The 18884-nt window shown below is 44.8% G+C and overlaps 1 protein-coding gene and 2 long non-coding RNA genes across 3 annotated transcripts in view; 2 read left to right on the top strand and 1 right to left on the bottom strand.

Annotated features, from left to right (window-relative positions):
• LOC135970248 (uncharacterized) overlaps positions 1 to 18884 on the top strand; it is a 163222-nt gene that overhangs the window by 65278 nt on the left and 79060 nt on the right. The window lies entirely within an intron of this gene.
• On the bottom strand, positions 4983 to 18419 carry LOC101865018 (aldo-keto reductase family 1 member B10). The gene is made up of 10 exons (XM_045384619.3): positions 18044 to 18419; positions 15259 to 15426; positions 14032 to 14148; positions 12968 to 13045; positions 9304 to 9426; positions 8910 to 9016; positions 8397 to 8478; positions 7785 to 7868; positions 7055 to 7137; positions 4983 to 5349 (listed from the first exon to the last, which is right to left on the bottom strand). Exons 1-10 carry the CDS (start codon positions 18107 to 18109, stop codon positions 5307 to 5309), a joined length of 951 nt encoding a protein of 316 aa, XP_045240554.2. The 5' UTR covers positions 18110 to 18419; the 3' UTR covers positions 4983 to 5306.
• LOC141409931 (uncharacterized) lies at positions 5187 to 9778 on the top strand. The gene is made up of 2 exons (XR_012432875.1): positions 5187 to 5584; positions 6693 to 9778. It is a non-coding gene; the product is annotated as an uncharacterized lncRNA (long non-coding RNA).

Here is an 18884-nt window from a genome sequence, read left to right as displayed (position 1 = left end):
CCAGATCTCACTTCAATACAACAGGGGAAGTCTAGCCCTCTGGACTATCTGGGCACAGCAGGACAGTCACAGTGATTCCACAATCTCCGTGGTAGATGCTACCCATCTTTCTAGCCCTCTCTTAGACAATGAGTGGAGAGAATACTTGAAACATAAGAGCCTCACTCCTTGCCTCCCTACTTCCCACGACAAGCTCCCTTCCTTTTCCACACTGACCTTACCATCTTCCTCTCTGTGGTTATGCCCCTTCCTTTCTCTTCATAAGGCAAGTTCCCTACATTATCATAAGAGTTATTTAACACATATCAGTAGTGTATACCTTAGATTCTCTCCCCTTAATAGTAGCCTTGGTTTAGTTGTAGAGGATGGTGCCTTTATTTCTGACCAACTGGGACAAAATAGTGAACAAATTTTAGGATGGATGCCTTGTGTTTATTACAGTTGTGACATTGAGGACCATGAGACCTGCAAGGTTCTCATTACTCAAGAGATAAATGCCAAAAATATAATCAGATAACTGGCTCGTGAGGTGGTGCATGCCTGTGATCCCATCACTTTGGAAGGCAAAGGCAGGAGGATCACTTGAGGCCAGGAGTTCAAGACCAGCCTGGGCAACATAGCAACATCACAACATGATGTCTCTACAAAAATTAATTAGCAGGAGGTCGTGGCCTGTGCCTGTACTCTGAGCTACTCATGGCGCTAAGGCAGGAGAATTATTTGAGCCCAGGAATTGAAGGTTGCAGTGAGCTGTAATCATGCCACGGCACTCCACTCCAGCCTGGGCAACAGAGCAAGACTCCTTCTCTACAAAGACAGAGAACAGAATAACTAAGAAGTTGCTTTTTGAAACACCGCATTTCTCCACATTAGCTTTTCAAATTTACCTCTGTTTGGTTAAATTCAAGTGAAACAAACGAACACAAAAATGCCACATAATAGAAACCCAATCATTTTCTCCTATAACCTAAACTTTTTATCAAGTAAGTCGTAATCACAGTCACATGAAGAAGAAAATTTTCACCAAATGCTCACTAAGGAGATATCACTGGGCTCTGGGGTGAAATTGCTTCCTGTGTATCAATTGTATACATTTTATATACTTTTTAAAAATTATACTTTAAGTTCTAGAGTACATGTGCACAAGGTGCAGGTTTGTTACATATGTATACATATGCCATGTTGGTGTGCTGCACCCATTAATTCATCATTTACATTAGGTATATCTCCTAATGCTCTCCCTACCCCTTCCCCCCTCCCCACAATAGGACCCGGTGTGTGATGTTCCCCTTCCTGTGTCCAAGTGATCTCATTCTTCAGTTCCCACCTATGAGTGAGAACATGCGGTATTTGGTTTTCTGTTCTTTGCGATAGTTTGCTGAGAACGATGGTTTCCAGCTTAATGCTTGTTCCTACAAAGAACACAAACTCATCCTTTTTTATGGCTGCATAGTATTCCCTGGTGTATATGTGCCACATTTTCTTAATCCAGTCTGTCACTGATGGACATTTGTGTTGGTTCCAAGTCTTTGCTATTGTGAACAGTGCTGCAATAAATATACATGTGCATGTGTCTTTATAGCAGCATGACTTATAATCCTTTGGGTATATACCCAGTAATGAGATGGCTGGGTCAAATGGTATTTCTAGTTCCAGATCCTTGAGGAATTGCCACACTGTTTTCCACAATGGTTGAACTAGTTTACAGTCCTACCAACAGTGTAAAAGTGTTCCTGTTTCTCCACATCCTCTCCAGCACCTGTTGTTTCCTGATTTTTTAATGATTGCCATTCTAACTGGTGTGAGATGGTATCTCATTGTGGTTTTGATTTGCATTTCTCTGATGGCCAGTGTGATGGGCATTTTTTCATGTGTCTGTTGGCTGTATGAATGTCTTCTTTTGAGAGCTGTCTGTTCATATCCTTTGCCCACTTTTGGATAGGATTGTTTGTTTTTTTCTTGTAAATTTGATTGAGGTCTTTAAAGGTTCTGGATATTAGCCTTTTGTCAGATGAGTAGATTGCAAAAATTTTCTCCCATTCTGTAGGTTGTCTGTTCATTCTGATGGTAGTTTCTTTTGCTGTGCAGAAGCTCTTTACTTTAATTAGATCCCATTTGTCAATATTGGCTTTTGTTGCCATTGCTTTTGGTGTTTTAGACATGAAGTCCTTGCCCATGCCTATGTCCTGAATGGTATTACCTAGGTATTCTTCTAGGGTTTTTATGGTTTTAGGTCTAACGTTTAAGTCTCTAATCCATCTTGAATTAATTTTCGTATAAGGAGTAAGGAAAAGATCCAGTTCCAGCTTTCTACTTATGGCTAGCCAACTTTCCCAGCACCATTTATTAAATAGGGAATCCTTTCCCCATTTCTTGTTTTTGTCAGATTTGTCAAAGATCAGATGGCTGTGGATCTGTGGTATTATTTCTGAGGGTTCTGTTCTGCTCCGTTGGTCTATATCTCTGTTTTGGTACCAGTACCATGCTGTTTTGGTTACTGTAGCCTTGTAGTTTAGTTTGAAGTCAGGTAGCGTGATGCTTCCAGCTTTGTTCTTTTGGCTTAGGATTGTCTTGCCAGTGTGGGATCTTTTTTGGTTCCATATGAACTTTAAAGCAGTTTTTTCCAATTCTGTGAAGAAAGTCATTGGTAGCTTAATGGGGGTGGCGTTGAATCTATAAATTACCTTGGGCAGTATGGCCATTTTCACAATGTTCATTCTTCCTATCCACGAGCATGGTATGTTCTTCCATTTGTTTGTGTCCTCTTTTATTTCACTGAGCAGTGGTTTGTAGTTCTCCTTGAAGAAGTCCTTTACATCCCTTGTAAGTTGGATTCCTAGATATTTTATTCTGTTTGAAGCTATTGTGAATGGGAGTTCATTCGTGATTTGGCCCTCTGTTTGTCTGTTACTGGTGTATAAGAATGCTTGTGATTTTTGCACATTGATTTTGTATCCTGAGACTTTGCTGAAGTTGCTTATCAGCTTAAGGAGATTTTGGGCTGAGACAGTGGGGTTTTCTAAATATACAATCATGTCATCTGCAAACAGGGACAATTTGACTTCTTCTTTTCCTAACTGAATACCCTTGATTTCTTTCTCTTGCCTAATTGCCCTAGCCAGAACTTCCAACACTATGTTGAATAGGAGTGGTGAGAGAGGGCATCCCTGCCTTGTGCCAGTTTTCAAAGGGAATGCTTCCAGTTTTTGCCCAGTCAGCATGATATTGGCTGTGGGTTTGTCATAAATAGCTCTTATTATTTTGAGATATGTTCCATCAATACCAAATTTATTGAGAGTTTTTAGCATGAAGGGCTGTTGAATTTTGTCAAACGCCTTTTCTGCATCTATTGAGATAATCATGTGGTTTTTGTCTTTGGATCTGTTTGTATGCTGGATTACATTACCAACTGTCCAACACGACCCAGTGAGATGAACGCAGTACCTCAGTTGAAAATGCAGAATCACTCGTATTCTCTGTCACTCACGCTGGGAGCTGGAGGCTGGAGCTCTTCCTATTCAGCCATCATGGGTGTGCCTCCATATACATTTTAAAAGCACCCCGTCTATGACATTGTGTATGGATGTGAACATATATACTAAAAATACAAAAATGTGGATGGGAAGTATACCAGGGAAAGGTCTAGCCAGGAGAAAAGAAACTGTGCTAAGATTTTTAAATATTGGATGTTTGATTCAAATAATTGGTTATAATTCGTGATCAGTTACATGTGATGGAATGGCTGGGCTATGGAAAGGAGATGAGGCAACTCAGTTTAGCAGCAGCAGGAAGAGATCCTCGCTCCTAAGGAAGAAGGACAAAGAAAGGGTGCTGCTCCCTCAACCCAGAAGCTTTGTCTGGTAGGAGATAGAATCAAGGTGGAGGCTGCCTGGAAAAAGCTGGGCCCACAGAGGAATGTGCTTTCTACTGGAGATGCCACTCAATGTCAAGAGACAGAGAGAGAGGGAGAGAGAAATACCTGGCTCTTCCCTTCTCCAGCCCTTCAAGCTCCTAACAGTACCTCTCACTGAGCAAACCCAGGGGAAGTCATAACATAGCAAGGAAGCCTGGGAATGTAGGTGTACCCCTCAGCCCCAATCAGAGGGTGAGGGGACTCACCAATTTAGGATAGGCATTTGCCTCTGGAGAGGTAGTCAGGGGAATGTGCACAAAGTGGTCCTTGACTATATTGGTAACCCCTAATTTCTTTAATTTTTTTTTAAAGGTTTGGAGACAATATGGCAAAATGTTAGCATTTGGTTTTTGGGTTTTGTTTTGGGACAAAGTCTCTCTCTGTCACCCAGGCTGGTGTGCAGTGGTGCAAGTCTGGCTCACTGCAAACTCCACCTCCTGGGTTCAAGCGACCCTCCTACTTCAGCCTCTCTAGTAGCTGGGACTAAGGTGCACACCACTACACCCGGCTAACACCTGTTAACATTATAATGTGGGTGACCAGAGGCTCATTACTTTATTTTCTGTACATTTCTATATGGTTGGAATATTTCATAAGAAGCGATTATTATAGGACGACAGAAATGTTCCAGATTAATGGCAACAGTAAGCATCTTTATTGTATTTCCACCATACTTCCCAAGGAAATGCCACATCTCTCTCAGTGAACAGTAGCATCTTTGTGGAGTTTGCAGGCTGTGCCATTGACTCTTTGGCATGATGGTGTATTGAAGACAAGGTAGGAGAGCAAGACAGGGAATGAGTGGAGACAGGCAAGGAGGAAAGGTGGCAGGAAAAGACTCAGGAGGAAGAGGATGACCATCGATCGCTGTGAGCTCTCCCAGAGCCTGCCTGCCTTTGAAACTTGGTTCAGTCACTTATTACCTGGGTGGCCTTAACAAGTTCCTACTCTCTCTCTCCTAAGATGTTAAGAGTACCTACCTCAGAGAGGTCATTTTGAGGATTCAGTGACTTCCCCCACAGGAAAACACTTCACGTTGTGTGGGGACATAGTCCACTCTCAATCCATCTTGGTTAACATCATTATTGTTTATTATTGATCTTTACATCCTTAGTGTTGGCAGAGTTTCTTGTGCTTAACAAACATTTGTTCAGATCAGAGAAGTGGAAAAAATTGTCATCTGCTTATTCAAGCCATGTTTTCCTGTGATATTCTGATCCTAGTTGCACATACAGAAATACATGTCTAAAACAGCACCTTGATTCTGGTCTACAGCAGGACGAAGTTCACTGTGATCTCAGATAAGCTTGGCTAAAATAGGACGTGAGTGGAGATAGTCACACTTCAGCGAAGAAAGAGAATCCCCTGTGTAATGTCACCAGGAGATTCAACCTCAATATTCTGCATGGAAGGGGTAGTCCTCCAAATGAGAGGATCTGCAGAAACAAAAAGAGAGAGAAACTCTGTTCCATCAAAGCAACAGCTCTGGTTGAGAAGGTAATCTTCTCTGGTGGACTCTGTGGTATTTGTGCTCTCTCAGCCACCTCCCTGCAAGAACACAAGAAGGGTGCTCACACCTTGACCTTCCCTCAAACTGATATGAGGGCTTTGCTAGGAAGGAGGACAGACAGTGACCAGGGCACGGGAAACAACTCGGAATGACAACTCATGGTAAGCCTGGTGTCAGGTGAGGCAACTGACATGTCTTGTCCCAATTCACTGTCACAACATCATGAGCTAGGAAACACCAGCAGAATTGACAGCTTGGGGATTATTTTGAGTATTAAATGAGATAATAGCACCGGCAAAGGGCCCAGGACCCTGGCACATTCTCAGCTAATGTTCAATGGATGTTTAGTGCCATTAGTATTATCATCCTACTTTATAGGTAAAGAAACCAACTAGGTAAAACTAGGAAATTTACCCAATGTCACACAGCTAAGAAACCAGTGTTAGAGTTGGATCAGAGGCCAGGTGGACTTACTCCTGAGCCCACCAACCCATTGCCTCCACTGGATATGATGTTCATTGGAAGGTCAGCCGTTCAGTTTGGGGGAAAGTCCCATTTTATGTTCACCTTTCCTTTTTACACTAAGCAGCTGCTACTTTGTTAAGCACTGATAAAAATAAGCCATTATAAGATGAGGAAAGGCTGCTGTGATACTAAGGGTGGGCAGAATAGATATGAATATCATGACAAGCAAGCTACGCTGAGATACTGAAACCATTTTTAAAGGCTGAAAAATCATTTTGGCTATAGAAACATTGGAAGAAATTCAAATTGGCATTGAATTGCAGACCTCACAGTAATAAATGCCAGACAAATCTCTTTGATAGATTTAATTAGATACATTAATCAGAAAGTATTGATTGTAAAGAGATGATTGAGGATTCCCACCTAGCCAGAGTGAAAACTTTCTTTCAACCACTTATCTGAGATTTAAAGTAAAGTTACCACCACCTCCTTTAAGAGGCATTTGGAGATTATTTAATCCAGCCTCCCCGGCCTTCTTCCCTGAATGTTCTAAACACAATCCCACCTCAGGGCCTTGGCACCTGCTGTTTTCAATGCCAAGAATGCTCTTCCCCAAATATGCATATGGCATATTCCTCACAGCAAAGCCTCCCTTGACCCACCCCGTATAAAGGATCCGTCCCACTACCACCCACCACTTCCTATCCACTTTGCCCTACTTTATTTTTCTGTCTAGCATTTGTTACTGACACATATATTTTTATTTGATTTATTTCTGTTCTGTCTTCTCCCTCCCTCCCTAAGCACGTGGAGACAGCAGCTTTGTATAGTATGATAACCCAAGCACCTAGAAGATGCCTGGCACATAGAGGACCACTAGATATTTATTGGATGCAGGAATAAATGAATGCTCTGCCTCCTGCCTATTGACAACACACCTTCTGTTACAGTTCTAGCTCAACGTCCAGAAGTTCAGACAATGAGCAGCAATTAGAGATGTGTCCTTCGCAGTGATTCCCAGGTACCCCAATTTTAGTTTCAGAACTGCCCCAAAATTGTATTTGAACACACAAGTAGTCCCAGCAGCCTTCTAATTCTTCCAACTAACCCTCTACCAGTTTAGAAAAACTCCTGGCAATGCTCCTAGTTAACTCCATGCCACTTACTGCAACACGTTACAGGCCCTCCAGTTTCTGTTGAAGCTGAGGATGGTTGCCATCTCCTCATCACTCAATTTAAAGTCAAAGACCTGGAAAGATAGGAGTTCCAGGACATCATCAGTAAGGCAGTTACTGCTGTGACTGGAGACTGCCGCTCATTCTAGCAGGGAGTTCTAGCAGCACAAACTGGTCACAGGTGTTTTTCCCATTATATCCACAGGGTATAAATTTTTCTCTAAATTAAGTCCTACACACAGACCGCAGTATTTGTAGTGCTCAGTGTTCTAGGGGAGGGAGACCAGGTTCACAGGCACTAAGCCCCAGGTGTGCACAGGCCCTGTGCTCCATGATGCGCCCTTCTAGAAGACAGTTCTCCAAGGACAGTTCACACCTCCTCTGCTGCCGGAAGACGAGCAGGGAGGCCAGGACAGTCTGCTTATGTGGTGGCCCAGGGCTTAGCTGCTGAGGGGCAACTGAGGGTCTTCTCAGTGGTGTGAGGCACAGCTGTGCTCAGACCTGACAAGGCTTCAGCAGGCACCGTCCCCAGCATGTCCTCAGCCCATGGGTCATTCATCTCAGGTATACTGAGCCTAGCACCCTAGACTGGAAAATGATAGGGTGGTGGGAACGGAGGGGACCAAAGACAGTGCAGGAATGAGCTGAGAATCCTGGCGAGAGGGTCTGCCTCTGCCCCACCCCACGGAGAAGTACCAGGGCCAACCAGCCGGGATCTTACCTGAATGTTCTCAACAATGCGGGCCGGTGTCACAGACTTGGGAATCACAATCACATTCCTCTGGATATGGAAACGGATGAGAACCTGTGCGGAAAGGGGACATCATGTTTCCACTCAGCTACAAGGAGCCTTCCTATTATGGAAAGGAAGAATAAAACATCCCTGCAGCTCACTGTGGCTTCAGGTACAATCGCTGATACTGACTGAGCCCTTTGCAGCTATTAGATTTGTGCCAGCCCCTCGCCTCATCTCTCCCTTCACCTTAGGGACAATTCTGTGATCTTCATTTTTCAGGAATAAAGAAAGCATTTTGGGTCATAAGGCTGATCAGAGGTGGAGTTGGCGTCTGCACCCATATCCCTAGACTCCAAAGCCACGCTTTGCGACTTGGCTGTAGGGCTTAACAGGAAGCTGTGAGGCAGAAGCTATCTTTGTTTCAGTGACAGCTCTAGTGTTTCCTGGAGGTTCCAACAGACTTCGAAGAAACACTATAGATGGCTTCAGCTCCTGTGTTCTTCCCCTTTAAGGAGTTAGTTGAGGACAACACAAGAAATGAAACATGAGACTGGAAGAAATAGTTGCTGGATAACAAGAAAAATAAAAATATGGCACCTGGGCTGTGGTTTTCTTGTGCTTTGCAGCAATCTCCTTAATCTTGGGATCCTCCAGCAGGGAAGGGTCCTCTGGCTTGGCCCTAGAGGCAGAAAGATGCTGATGTGAACAATCACCATGGCTACCATGTACAGATGGACACCACACCAATGAGGGTCTCAAGACTGATCATCAGAGCCTCTCCATCTGGGAGACAGGCAGGAGGACCTGGAAGCTTGGGTCCTTCCCCCGGGCTCTGAAGCCTCAGTATGTTGCAAAGCCTGGTTCATGCTTGGGTGGCTGAACTGGAAATATTCCCAGAGGGTCAAACACGTCGCCCATGTTTTTGTTGTTGCTGTTGTTGCTTTTCAATTCCCATTTTTTCCCACAGTCATCCCATTTGGTTGTACTAAACGCATTACCTTACACATGTTTTTCTTTAGAGTGACTTATGGTCTCATACCAATATTTGCCAAATATAAAATAATGTTTTTAAGATTATCAAGAGAAGGATCCACTGCTTGGAAGCCTCACCAAGGTCTATCCGGAGAGCCCAGGGGGCTGTAGGCTGTAACGGTGATGCCCTTGGAGTGGCAGTACTGGATCAGTTTCTCCTGCGTGAGGTATGGGTGACACTCAACCTGCAACAGCAAACAATCCTCATCACAGGGAAAGCTGGCTGGCTTTTGGAGTTATTCATAGGGAGGGAGTTCGACACACACAAAAAAAGACCACCAAGCAAAGGCCAAACACCTACCCACTGAGATTCTTGCTAACACACCCATGAGGTCAGCCTCACACCTCCCGAGAGTGTCCTGATCACTGACCCCTGAGGTGAGACTCAGGGCATAGCATTGAACGTTCCTCCCAATGTTTAAGAAGTAATAGGTCAAGACTTTTATTTACCCTTATACTAAATAGAATTTACCTGGTTAGTCACTGGTTTATATTTCAGTCCAGGTTTGTTCAAGAGCTTCTCAATCTGGAAGTGGCTGAAATTGGAGATGCCAAGGGCTTTCACCAGCCCCTCATCCACCAGCTCCTCCATAGCCTGTCATAGAAAGGAAAACCTTTTGGGCAGCCCCAGAGGGACTACAGGGACCCTGGCTTGCCTTAGTCCTCCCTGGGGCAGAAATTGCTAAAGGATTCATCACAACAGGGTTAGCCGAGGCATTCACAGGAAATTTCAGTCCAGGGCCTGGGTGCCCATCAGTGAATGTTCCAGTCCTACTGCCCCTCCCCAGCCCAAGAAAAACTAGGAGTAACAGGTAAAGATTTTATATTCTTGCCACCCTCACCTTACACATAAAGAAACACACTCAAAATATACTTCTGTACAGAGGGGAAATATGAAAGTTTTGTAATGCAAAAAATAAAAAATAAATAAAAATGAACATTTGCAAGCTTATGAGATGATTTTATTTTTAATGAATCCAAATGACAGCGGGTGGCTACTGCTGTGTGTGTATTGTACACCCTAACCTGGGTAAGCTGTGTTAGTCAGGAAGAGGCTGCAGCATGTGGAGAAGCCTCACTTGTGGGTCCTGAGTCACTTTCTCCCACACCAACCGTGCTTGGGTTTGCAGGAAGGACATGCACATAGATTATGCCCTGGCAGGGGCACCTGGGCAAGGGGTTGTGTGGGGCTGAAACCTGACCCACCGTCTGCATATCCAGCCGTGCTTCCCGGTACAGAAACTACAGGGACCCCCAAGGAAGGGAATCTTTGTATAACTTTTAGCCTATATTGGGCATTTTCCAAACTTGCCCAAAGATATCATATATGTTAGCAGCAGCCTCCAATGCAACATGTATTTATTAGCCATCTATTACATGTTCCAGAAGTTGTCAGGATGTAAAAGTATACAATGTGCTTCCTTTTCTGGGATTCTTATAGTTCAGTTAAAGTGCCAGGGTTCTCTTCTGTGGAACCATCAACCATGACACCAAGGTTGCCTCAGATAACAGACCGTGGCATAGACAGAGTCAGAAAGGGCAGAGAAGGAAGAGATTCACACAGCCTGCAGCTGTCAGGGCAGACCTTCAGGTAGAGTTTAAACTGAGCCTCAGAAAAAAAAGAGAGAGAGAGAGAGAAAAGAGGGGAAAAACATGAGCCTATGAGACAGGAAGGCAATAGCAAAGCTCAGAGGCAGGGATGAACATGACTTGTTCAGGGAACTCTTTATCCAGCCCTTCTCAACTTTGGCTGCAACTTGGAATCACCAGGGAAGTTTAAAAACTACCGGTGGATGCAGTGGCTCATGACTGTAATCTCAGCACTTTGGGATAGGATTGGAACAGGGGGTTTGGGCCTGGGTTTCAGCAACCTAGGGTAAGTTTTTAACTCTTGTAGGCCTTAGTATTCTCTTCTCAAAAAAAGTCTTATAATACATACTAATAATATATATCTTTCTGATGCACATTATCAGAGGCTGAGACAGGAGCATTGCTTGAGGCCAGTTGTTAGAGACCAGCCTGGGCAACATAGCAAGACTCTGTGTCTACTAGAAAAAAAATTTTTAATTAGCAGGATGTGGTGGCATGTGCCTCTGATCCCAGCTACTTGGGAGGATTGCTTGAGCCCAGGAGCCTGAGGCTACACTGAGCTATGACCTTGCCATAGTACCACAGCCTGGGCAACAGAACAAGACTCTCTAAATTTAAAAAAAAAAAAGTAGTATCAGTGGCTGGGTTTCACCCCTCAGAGTTTCTTACAGATTTTATCTGAGTTGTAGCCTAGACATTGGGATTTGTAAACTCCTCAGGTGATTCTAATGCTCAGCCGACATTGAGAACCACTAGCACAGAGGAAGTTATTCAACTGCGGAGTAGAGTTTAAAAGCTATGAAATCATAAGGTTCCCCAAAACTTCCGAATGAGCAATTAGATAATATAAAAGCTATTGTACATCATAGGTCAGGTTAGTTTGCCTGTCTTCGAACTTGACTTCTTTATACTTTTTCCTCCCGTCTGCTTCAGGGTGGTCAATGAGGTTTCTACTGAACTGGCTGTGGGTCTACAGAAACATCCAGCGCTTTCATATTCAAGCCTGCTCGTTTCAAATCAGAGCCTCTGACCTTGATCACTGATATCTTTTCATGCCTTTCAAATGTTTTATTGAACAGTCATTCCCGTATTCATTCAGAAAACATAGCACTGTGAGACGCAGGCTACACTTACATACTTGCCATACTTAATATCATCGTAGGAGCAAAGGCAAAAAAACTGATCCAATGTAACACAAATTGCCAGGTGCGGTGGCTCATGAATGTAATGCGAGCACTTTGGGAAGCTGAGATGGGTGGATCCCCTGAGGTCAGGAATTCGAGACCATTCTGGCTAACATGGTGAAACCCTGTCTCTACTAAAAATATAAAAGTTAGCCGAGAGTGGTGGTATGCACGTGTAGTCTCAGCTACTCAGGAGGCTAAGGCAGGAGAATGGCTTTAACTCGAGAGAGGGATGTTGCAGTGAGCCAAGATGAAGCCACTGCACTCCAGCCTGGGCGACAAAGTGAGACTCTGTCTTTAAAAAAGAATGCTGTGTTTTGTGGATTAATGTTTTTGAACCAACAATACACAGAAAAAGCTACATTTAATTGAATCTGGTCAATTCTAAGCATTTCAGAAAGGTGAGGCTTAATATATTTTCCCTTGTAAAACACAATACAAACTCGCAACTACATGCATCCCTACACAGACAGCTGCCAAGATAACATCATTAACTCTTGGGTCATATACCACTGATCATTTATAACTCATTCCTCCACTTCGTTCTCTACTAGCATTTGCAAAAGGATAGAATGGTATAATAAAAAATGATCAGAGAAAACACTGATCCCTTAATTCACTTTGAATGTGAATGATGTGAAACAGGTCATGATGTGATCCGGGAAGCAGGGCACTCAGGCTCCCTGATTTCTAGATGTGTGTTCACTGCCTGCCAAGCTCCATGCTGATGGTTTGGGTGGTTGGACTTGTGATTCAGATGAGTCTGGGTCCAATCCCAGCTCTACCACACACATTGTGACATGACCTGCGCAAGTCACCAATCAATCTAGGCTTCAAATGTCATTATTTATAAAGGGGGATGTTAATCCTGCCTTATAGGTTTAGATGATTAAATGGCTACTGTGACTAATGTTCCTGGCATGTAAACCATCTTAATCTTTATCGCACCCTCAAAAATACATAGTAGTAGTATGTGTTATAAGACTTCTTTTTTAAGAGAAAACTGAGCCCTAAAAACATTACAAAACTGACGTTAGGTTACTCAGCTGTTATGAGCATACCCAGGCCCAAACCTCCTGTTCCAAATGGCTCACCCTGGTTTGAGAACAGCGTGTATATTCCCCAAAGTGGGGTACATTGTATTTTCAGTCTTATTTGAAGACTCAGTTCTAGACATGAAATCTAAATAGTATCAGATGCACCCAAAAGCCAAAGGTGATGAGGAAGATATTAGAAGAGCTAGAGAATCACAATGATGAAATTAGAAAGCATCAGGCACATGGCCTCTTTCATATCAACAGAAAGTCTCATGGATAACTGAAGATTTCTCTCCCAGCACACTTACAGGAAGCTGGAACCTACCTCCCAGGCATCCAAGAATGTTGCTTTTCCACCGATGATATTACCTTTATCATCTTGGGGCCGAAAGTCATCCCCAGACTGTAAATACAGAATGAAAAGTTTACTGGAATCTGCATCAGGATACTTGGTTCTGTTAAACAAGGTTTCAGGGTCCGGGCTCTTGCTAAGTACCACATGTGCATACCAGTTTTTCAGGCTCTCTAGTACATACTACAAGAATGTGAGTTTAAATAAAATCTTTATATCTACTATAGCATATTAATCCATATATTTTAGAAACCACTGGATTGACGTTAAGATCTGCTGTTAGTACATTCCAGAAGCCACTGTTATCACCATGGACATTAAGCTCATACACCTAGATCCTGTATACACCCAAGGGCAAACTTTCATTTCAGTATCACTGGATAAGGATTAGATCTCCAGGGTGTGGTTTTCTGGGGAAGATATTGGCCAGCTTCTATCCTTGCAGCCTCTACAAGAGACATGGAATAAGGGATGGCAGGCCATCAGCACTCCCGCTGGTCAGGAGGGGAGAGAGCTGGAAATTTGTCTCTCCCACCCCTCAGGAGCAGGTAGAGCAGAGCCCCAGGCAATGGGAGTCGCGATGACTACTGGCTTCCTTCCAGCATCACCGCACTTGGGCTTTTCTCCAAGATGCCACTCCCGGGGTGAGCTTTGCTTAATAAGATAATTAGGCCCTGGAATATAGTTATGCAAGTCTAATCCAAGGGATTTCCTGGGAGGGCAATTCTGGGGCACGGAATCAAGACAAAGGTGATAGGGCAGTTGCAACTTGTCTGGGCTACCAGAAATCATGGCTTCTCTCAGACATAACTGCAAGAAAACGCAGGCATGTGGCCACCTCAGCAGCACACATGGCCTCAGCCTCCCTTCCACGCCAGCGTCTTTCTGCTCCAAGGTCTCTTCCAGACCACCTGACACTCCCAATTATGAACTACAAGGTCTCCTGCTCCAGTCCACACCACTACTACCCCTGGTGCAGCTACTGTTTTCCGGCAGCTGCTCAGAAACTAGAGGCTGAGAAAGGGAGTTGCTCAAACCTTGAATCCCTGTGGCCAGTGAATAAGATAGACATCCAGATAGCTCAGCTTCAAGTCCTTGAGGGTCTTCTCAAAGGCTTTCCTCACAAGCGGTCTCTCAAAGAAAGTGGGCCACAACTGCAAGAGGTTAGCAATGAGCTGTTAATATTTGGAGAAGGAAGGGCCACGTTATACCCATTGTCCCTGCCGTTTGATTTGCACCCTGATCTAACCTGGCACAGGCCATTTATAACAAAGCTGATTAAAGTCCACGACACAGTGTGGAAGATCACCAGGGCTCAGCACGTCAATGACATGTCTTAAGTGTTGAAAGCAATTTACTTTTTCAACTCTCCTAGTACTCTATATGTCTCTCAGATCATTTAAGTAAATGTGGCCACAGATTTGAAATGTGTTTACCTGTCTCAGTCTCATCCTCAGTTGTGGGCTCTCTGAGATCAGGAATTGTGTGTAACTTTTAAATGTCAAGCATTCCTAGGCCTTCGGGAAAAGATGGTCCTTTATCTGACCTATCTGATAGGTCCCTTATCAAGCCTGTCAGGCCCCAAATGATAACTTTATAAGGGCTTTATCCACACGTGGCTGCTACACAGTGGGGTCTATTTGTCTCACCAGATGTATGCAATATCCACGTACCTAGAACTAGTGTTTTCTCAGCAAGTTGTGTATAATGTAAATCCAGTGATTCTCAACCCCCTCACACCCAACACCCTCTTCTTTTTTAAAACATTGAGTATCTCACCTTTCGATAGACTTAATAAAGAAAATCATATGTCACAATAGAAAAATGCTCCTACTGTTTCCAAAATGCCCTCTAGCTGACAGCCTCAGGGACGTAGTTGCATGTCCACAGTGCTGACAGGGAGACCTCAGTGCTGACAGGGAGGTCACACATCCAGCCCTGCCTGCACCCTTGGCCTCTGACTGCCTCTGGGCAGATGGTGGATCCCTCTGATGGGGAACAGGGAGGCCCAGGGCAGTGCAGGGCTCCATGGAGACAAGCCCACTGTGGGAAAACCAACCCGCAGGCAGGTGGCGCAGCAACGACATGTTCAAATATCAATAGCGGCTTGGAGTATGGATAGAATTGTATCCACGGATGTTATCAAGGCAGGGATGAAAAGGGCTACATGTAGAAAAGGCTGACAGAGTTCTCACTGCCGACCCGACCCAGATACTTCTGCCTGCCTTCAAGTGAAGGCCTCCCACCCAATGCGCCATGTGCACCTTGCTGACGATGAACAGGTCCTCCCGCTTCACAGCCTGCTCTTGGATCTTCTCTTGGATGGCTTCCCCCACCTCATGTTCATTCTGATAGACATAGGCACAGTCAATGTGGCGATATCCTGCATCAATGGCCACCTTCACTGCTTCTTTCACTTTGCCGAGAGGAGACTGAAAGGCAAAAGAAAAGCCCATCACACATGTATTTTTTTTTTTTTTAAGTGATGGGGCTTTGCCATGTTGCCCAGGCTGGCCTCACACTCCCACGTTCAAGCAATCCTCCTACCTCCCCAGTAGCTGGAATTACACCACACTCAGCAACCAACATATTGTCTTGTCCCCAGACCACCTTCAACAGGCTGCCCCACATGGCCCAGTTTCTCCAAACCAAGGCCTCAATGGGCTCTCCTTGGCCAGGCGATATCCGGAAGGACACACACTTTAGAAACGTTTTCAAAAGGAGGAAAGTGAATTAATTTTATGATTATGTCCTTATGTCCTGTCCTAGTTAAAGTCAGTTCCCTTTCATCCAGGTTAGTCCTGAAATGTCTTCAGGTGTGTCGGGGAGTGCAGATGGCTCCACTGCAACTTCCTGAAGACCCAGATGAAAGCTTGACTCTAAATACCCAGAGGAATTTTCAGACATTATCCCCAAACGGTGATAAGGATCTGGATAATGGTCATTACAGCATCAATCCAGATTCCAACACTTACTGGGTTTGTAGGTCTAAGTAGTTGATTCCATCTCTCTAAACCTTGTCTGCAAAATGGAAAAAAAAAAAAAAAAAAAAGTACCAGCCTCATGAGGCCTTTGTGATGATGACATACTGCAATGAATGTTAAGCACATCACCTGACGCACAGTAAGGCTCAGTAGAGGCCGTTCATTATACAAGGATCCTTTCAGAAAAAAAGGAGAAATAGAAAACCTTATAGGAATAGAGTTTGTTTTCCATTCCTATAAGAAGAAAGAGGGAGGGAGGGAGAACGAGAGAGAGGGAGAGAAAGAAGGGAAGGAAAGAAAAGAAAGGAAATAGAATTATCACATATTCGTTCTAACCTAACCAAGTCAATGATGGGGGCAAAAAGCACTTAAAACTTGATCTCTCACAAAATAGTCTTTTAAACCTCTTCTACTGCGAGATAACAAACATTGAAAAGAACATAAAGCATAGATGCACAGCTGCCCTACCACCTGGACAAGAAACGGGCTGCTGCGAGGCATCCAGAAACACCCCTGTGTCCCCAACCGCTATGCTACACCATCCTTCACTTCCACCGCTAAGTTCATAATCCTTTATCTATCATCTCCACGTGTTGAAGAGGCTCCTTTCATAATTCTTACATTCAATTCCAAAATTCTGAAATTGTCTGGTAAACTTACCCAGGGTGGGCAGATTCCCTGGAGTTCTGGAAATGATTATCTGTTCCATTTACATAGGATTAAAGCTCTGATTTTGGGCAAATCTTGCTATTGAACAAGAGACGCTGTGCATGAATCAAGCTGGAAGTGATCTGTTCGTCCAGATACACCTAGAACGTATCCTGAGAATGATCCAGTGTGGCAACAGAGTGTCCTACCCTCCAGCTCGGCACAAGAGAGGGGAAAAATCAGTGTGCAAAGAAGGAAAGAGAGCCAGAGGCAGAAGACTCAGCACAGGCATTAGCAATGAGGGATAGGAGAGAAGAGGAATTCTAAAGACTGCTTCTGCTCGCTAGTTAGGGTAGTGCTATCATGGATGGAAACGGCAAAGAAGACAGAGTGAGGTGGTGATGGAACAACTTCAAACTTAGCCTAAGAGAGGCTCAGGAACCTGCCTCACTGAGTCCTGGATGTGCCTTACGCCGTTTTGCCAGCTGACATTAACACAGCCAGGTGGAGCTCAGGACTCCCAGCCCAGGCTCTCGGCAGCCCCAGCACGTTGCAGATTTCAGTGTGTACAGGAACCACCTGGGGATCTTGTTAAAGTGCAGATGCCCATTAGGTAGCCTGGGGTGGAGCCTGAGACTCTGCGTTTTCTCTCTCTCTCTTTCTCTCTTTCTTTCTTAAATCTCACTCTGTTGCCAAAACTGGAGGGCAGTGGCACAATCACTGCTCACTGCAGCCTTGACCTCTCAGGCTTAACACTCAATCTCCACCTCAGCCTCCCAAGTGACTGGGACTACAGGTGTGTCCCACCATGCCCAGCTAATTTATTTATTTTCTGTACAAATGGAGTCTTGCTATGTTGCCCAGACTGGTCTCCAAGTCCTGGGCTCAAGCAATCCTCCTGTCTGGGTCTCCCAAAGTGCTGGGATTACAGGCATGAGCCACCACACCCGGCCAGTTCTGCATTTCTAACAAGCTCCGAGGTCATATGGATTCTGCTAGCCCAAGTCCCACACCCTGATCTGCAAAGGGGTGCCAAGGACTTGGGGCTCTGCATCCTCTCCACAACCACCCAGCCCACAACAAACCCACAGCCAAGACTCTGGGGAAATGTTGAGCCCTATTATGTCCTAGAGCGAGAGAGAGAAACTGCCCTGGAAAACAATTTTAGGTCCAACAGCTGCTTGAAATTTGATACTTGCTAGAGAAGCTCTCAGCACTGCTGGGAAAGCCAGCCTTGGAGCTTTGCAGCCTGAATCAGCTCTGAGAAAAGAAAGCAACCGGAGTCCCGGCTCCAGGACTGAATCTCACCTCTCCAAACCCCTGCCCGACCTCCAGGCTTTCCTGGCTGAATGCAGAAAGAGAAAACACCCAAACACCCCTCCAGAGAAGAAGGCTGTGCAAAGATTTGCATATTTACCTTCCAAGTGCCCAGGCCCACAATGGGCATCTTGGCTTTGGTACTGAGCTCCACAAAGGTGGCCATGGTTGGTGCAGAAATGATTCTGAGTGAGCAGGTAGAAGTCTCACGTCCCGCTTTTTGTTGTTGTTTTTGAGACAGTCTTGCTGTGTCGCCGAGGCTAGAGTGCAGTGGTGCGATCTCGGCTCACTGCAATCTCTGTCTCCTGGGTTCAAGCAATTCTCCTGCGTCAGCCTCCCGAGTAGCTGGGATTACAGGCGCCCACTGCAACTTCCAGGTAATATTTATATTGTTAGTAGAGACAGGCTGGTCTGAAACCCCTGACCTCAGGTGATCTGCCCACCTCGGCCTTCCAAAGTGCTGGGATTATAGGCGTGAGCTACTGGCCCGGCTACGTGCTGCTTATGAAGACTGGTGTTATCTACAGTGGGAGGAGTTGGAGCCTGGCCACAGTAGCTTTCCAGCCGTAAGCAAACAGGAAATCCATTCCAGGCTATTGTGAGAATGAGGATTGTGTGAAAGAATTATTAATCACGCCAACTTTGTGCAAAGTTCTCTGTTCGGTAACAGTATCATTGGAGTTTCTGCTTGTTCACCATGACTCAACAAATTCAACACACCCAAAAGTTGGAAAGTAGGCAGGGAGAGGGAAAAGAAGAAAAGAAGAGTTGGGGGAGGGTGGGAAAGAAGCCTGGCCAACACAGTGAAACCCTCTCTAGTAAAACTACAAAAATTAGCCAGGCACAGTGGCACATGTCTGTCATCCCAGCTACTTGGGAGGCTGAAACAGGAGAATTGCTTGACCCTGGGAGGCGGAGGTTGCAGTGAGCCGATCGTGCCA

This window comes from Macaca fascicularis, chromosome 3 (assembly GCF_037993035.2).
Source record: "Macaca fascicularis isolate 582-1 chromosome 3, T2T-MFA8v1.1".
Classification (NCBI taxonomy): domain Eukaryota; kingdom Metazoa; phylum Chordata; class Mammalia; order Primates; family Cercopithecidae; genus Macaca; species Macaca fascicularis.
Note: the sequence above shows the minus strand (reverse complement) of the source record. Positions and strands in the feature narration are given on the sequence as shown.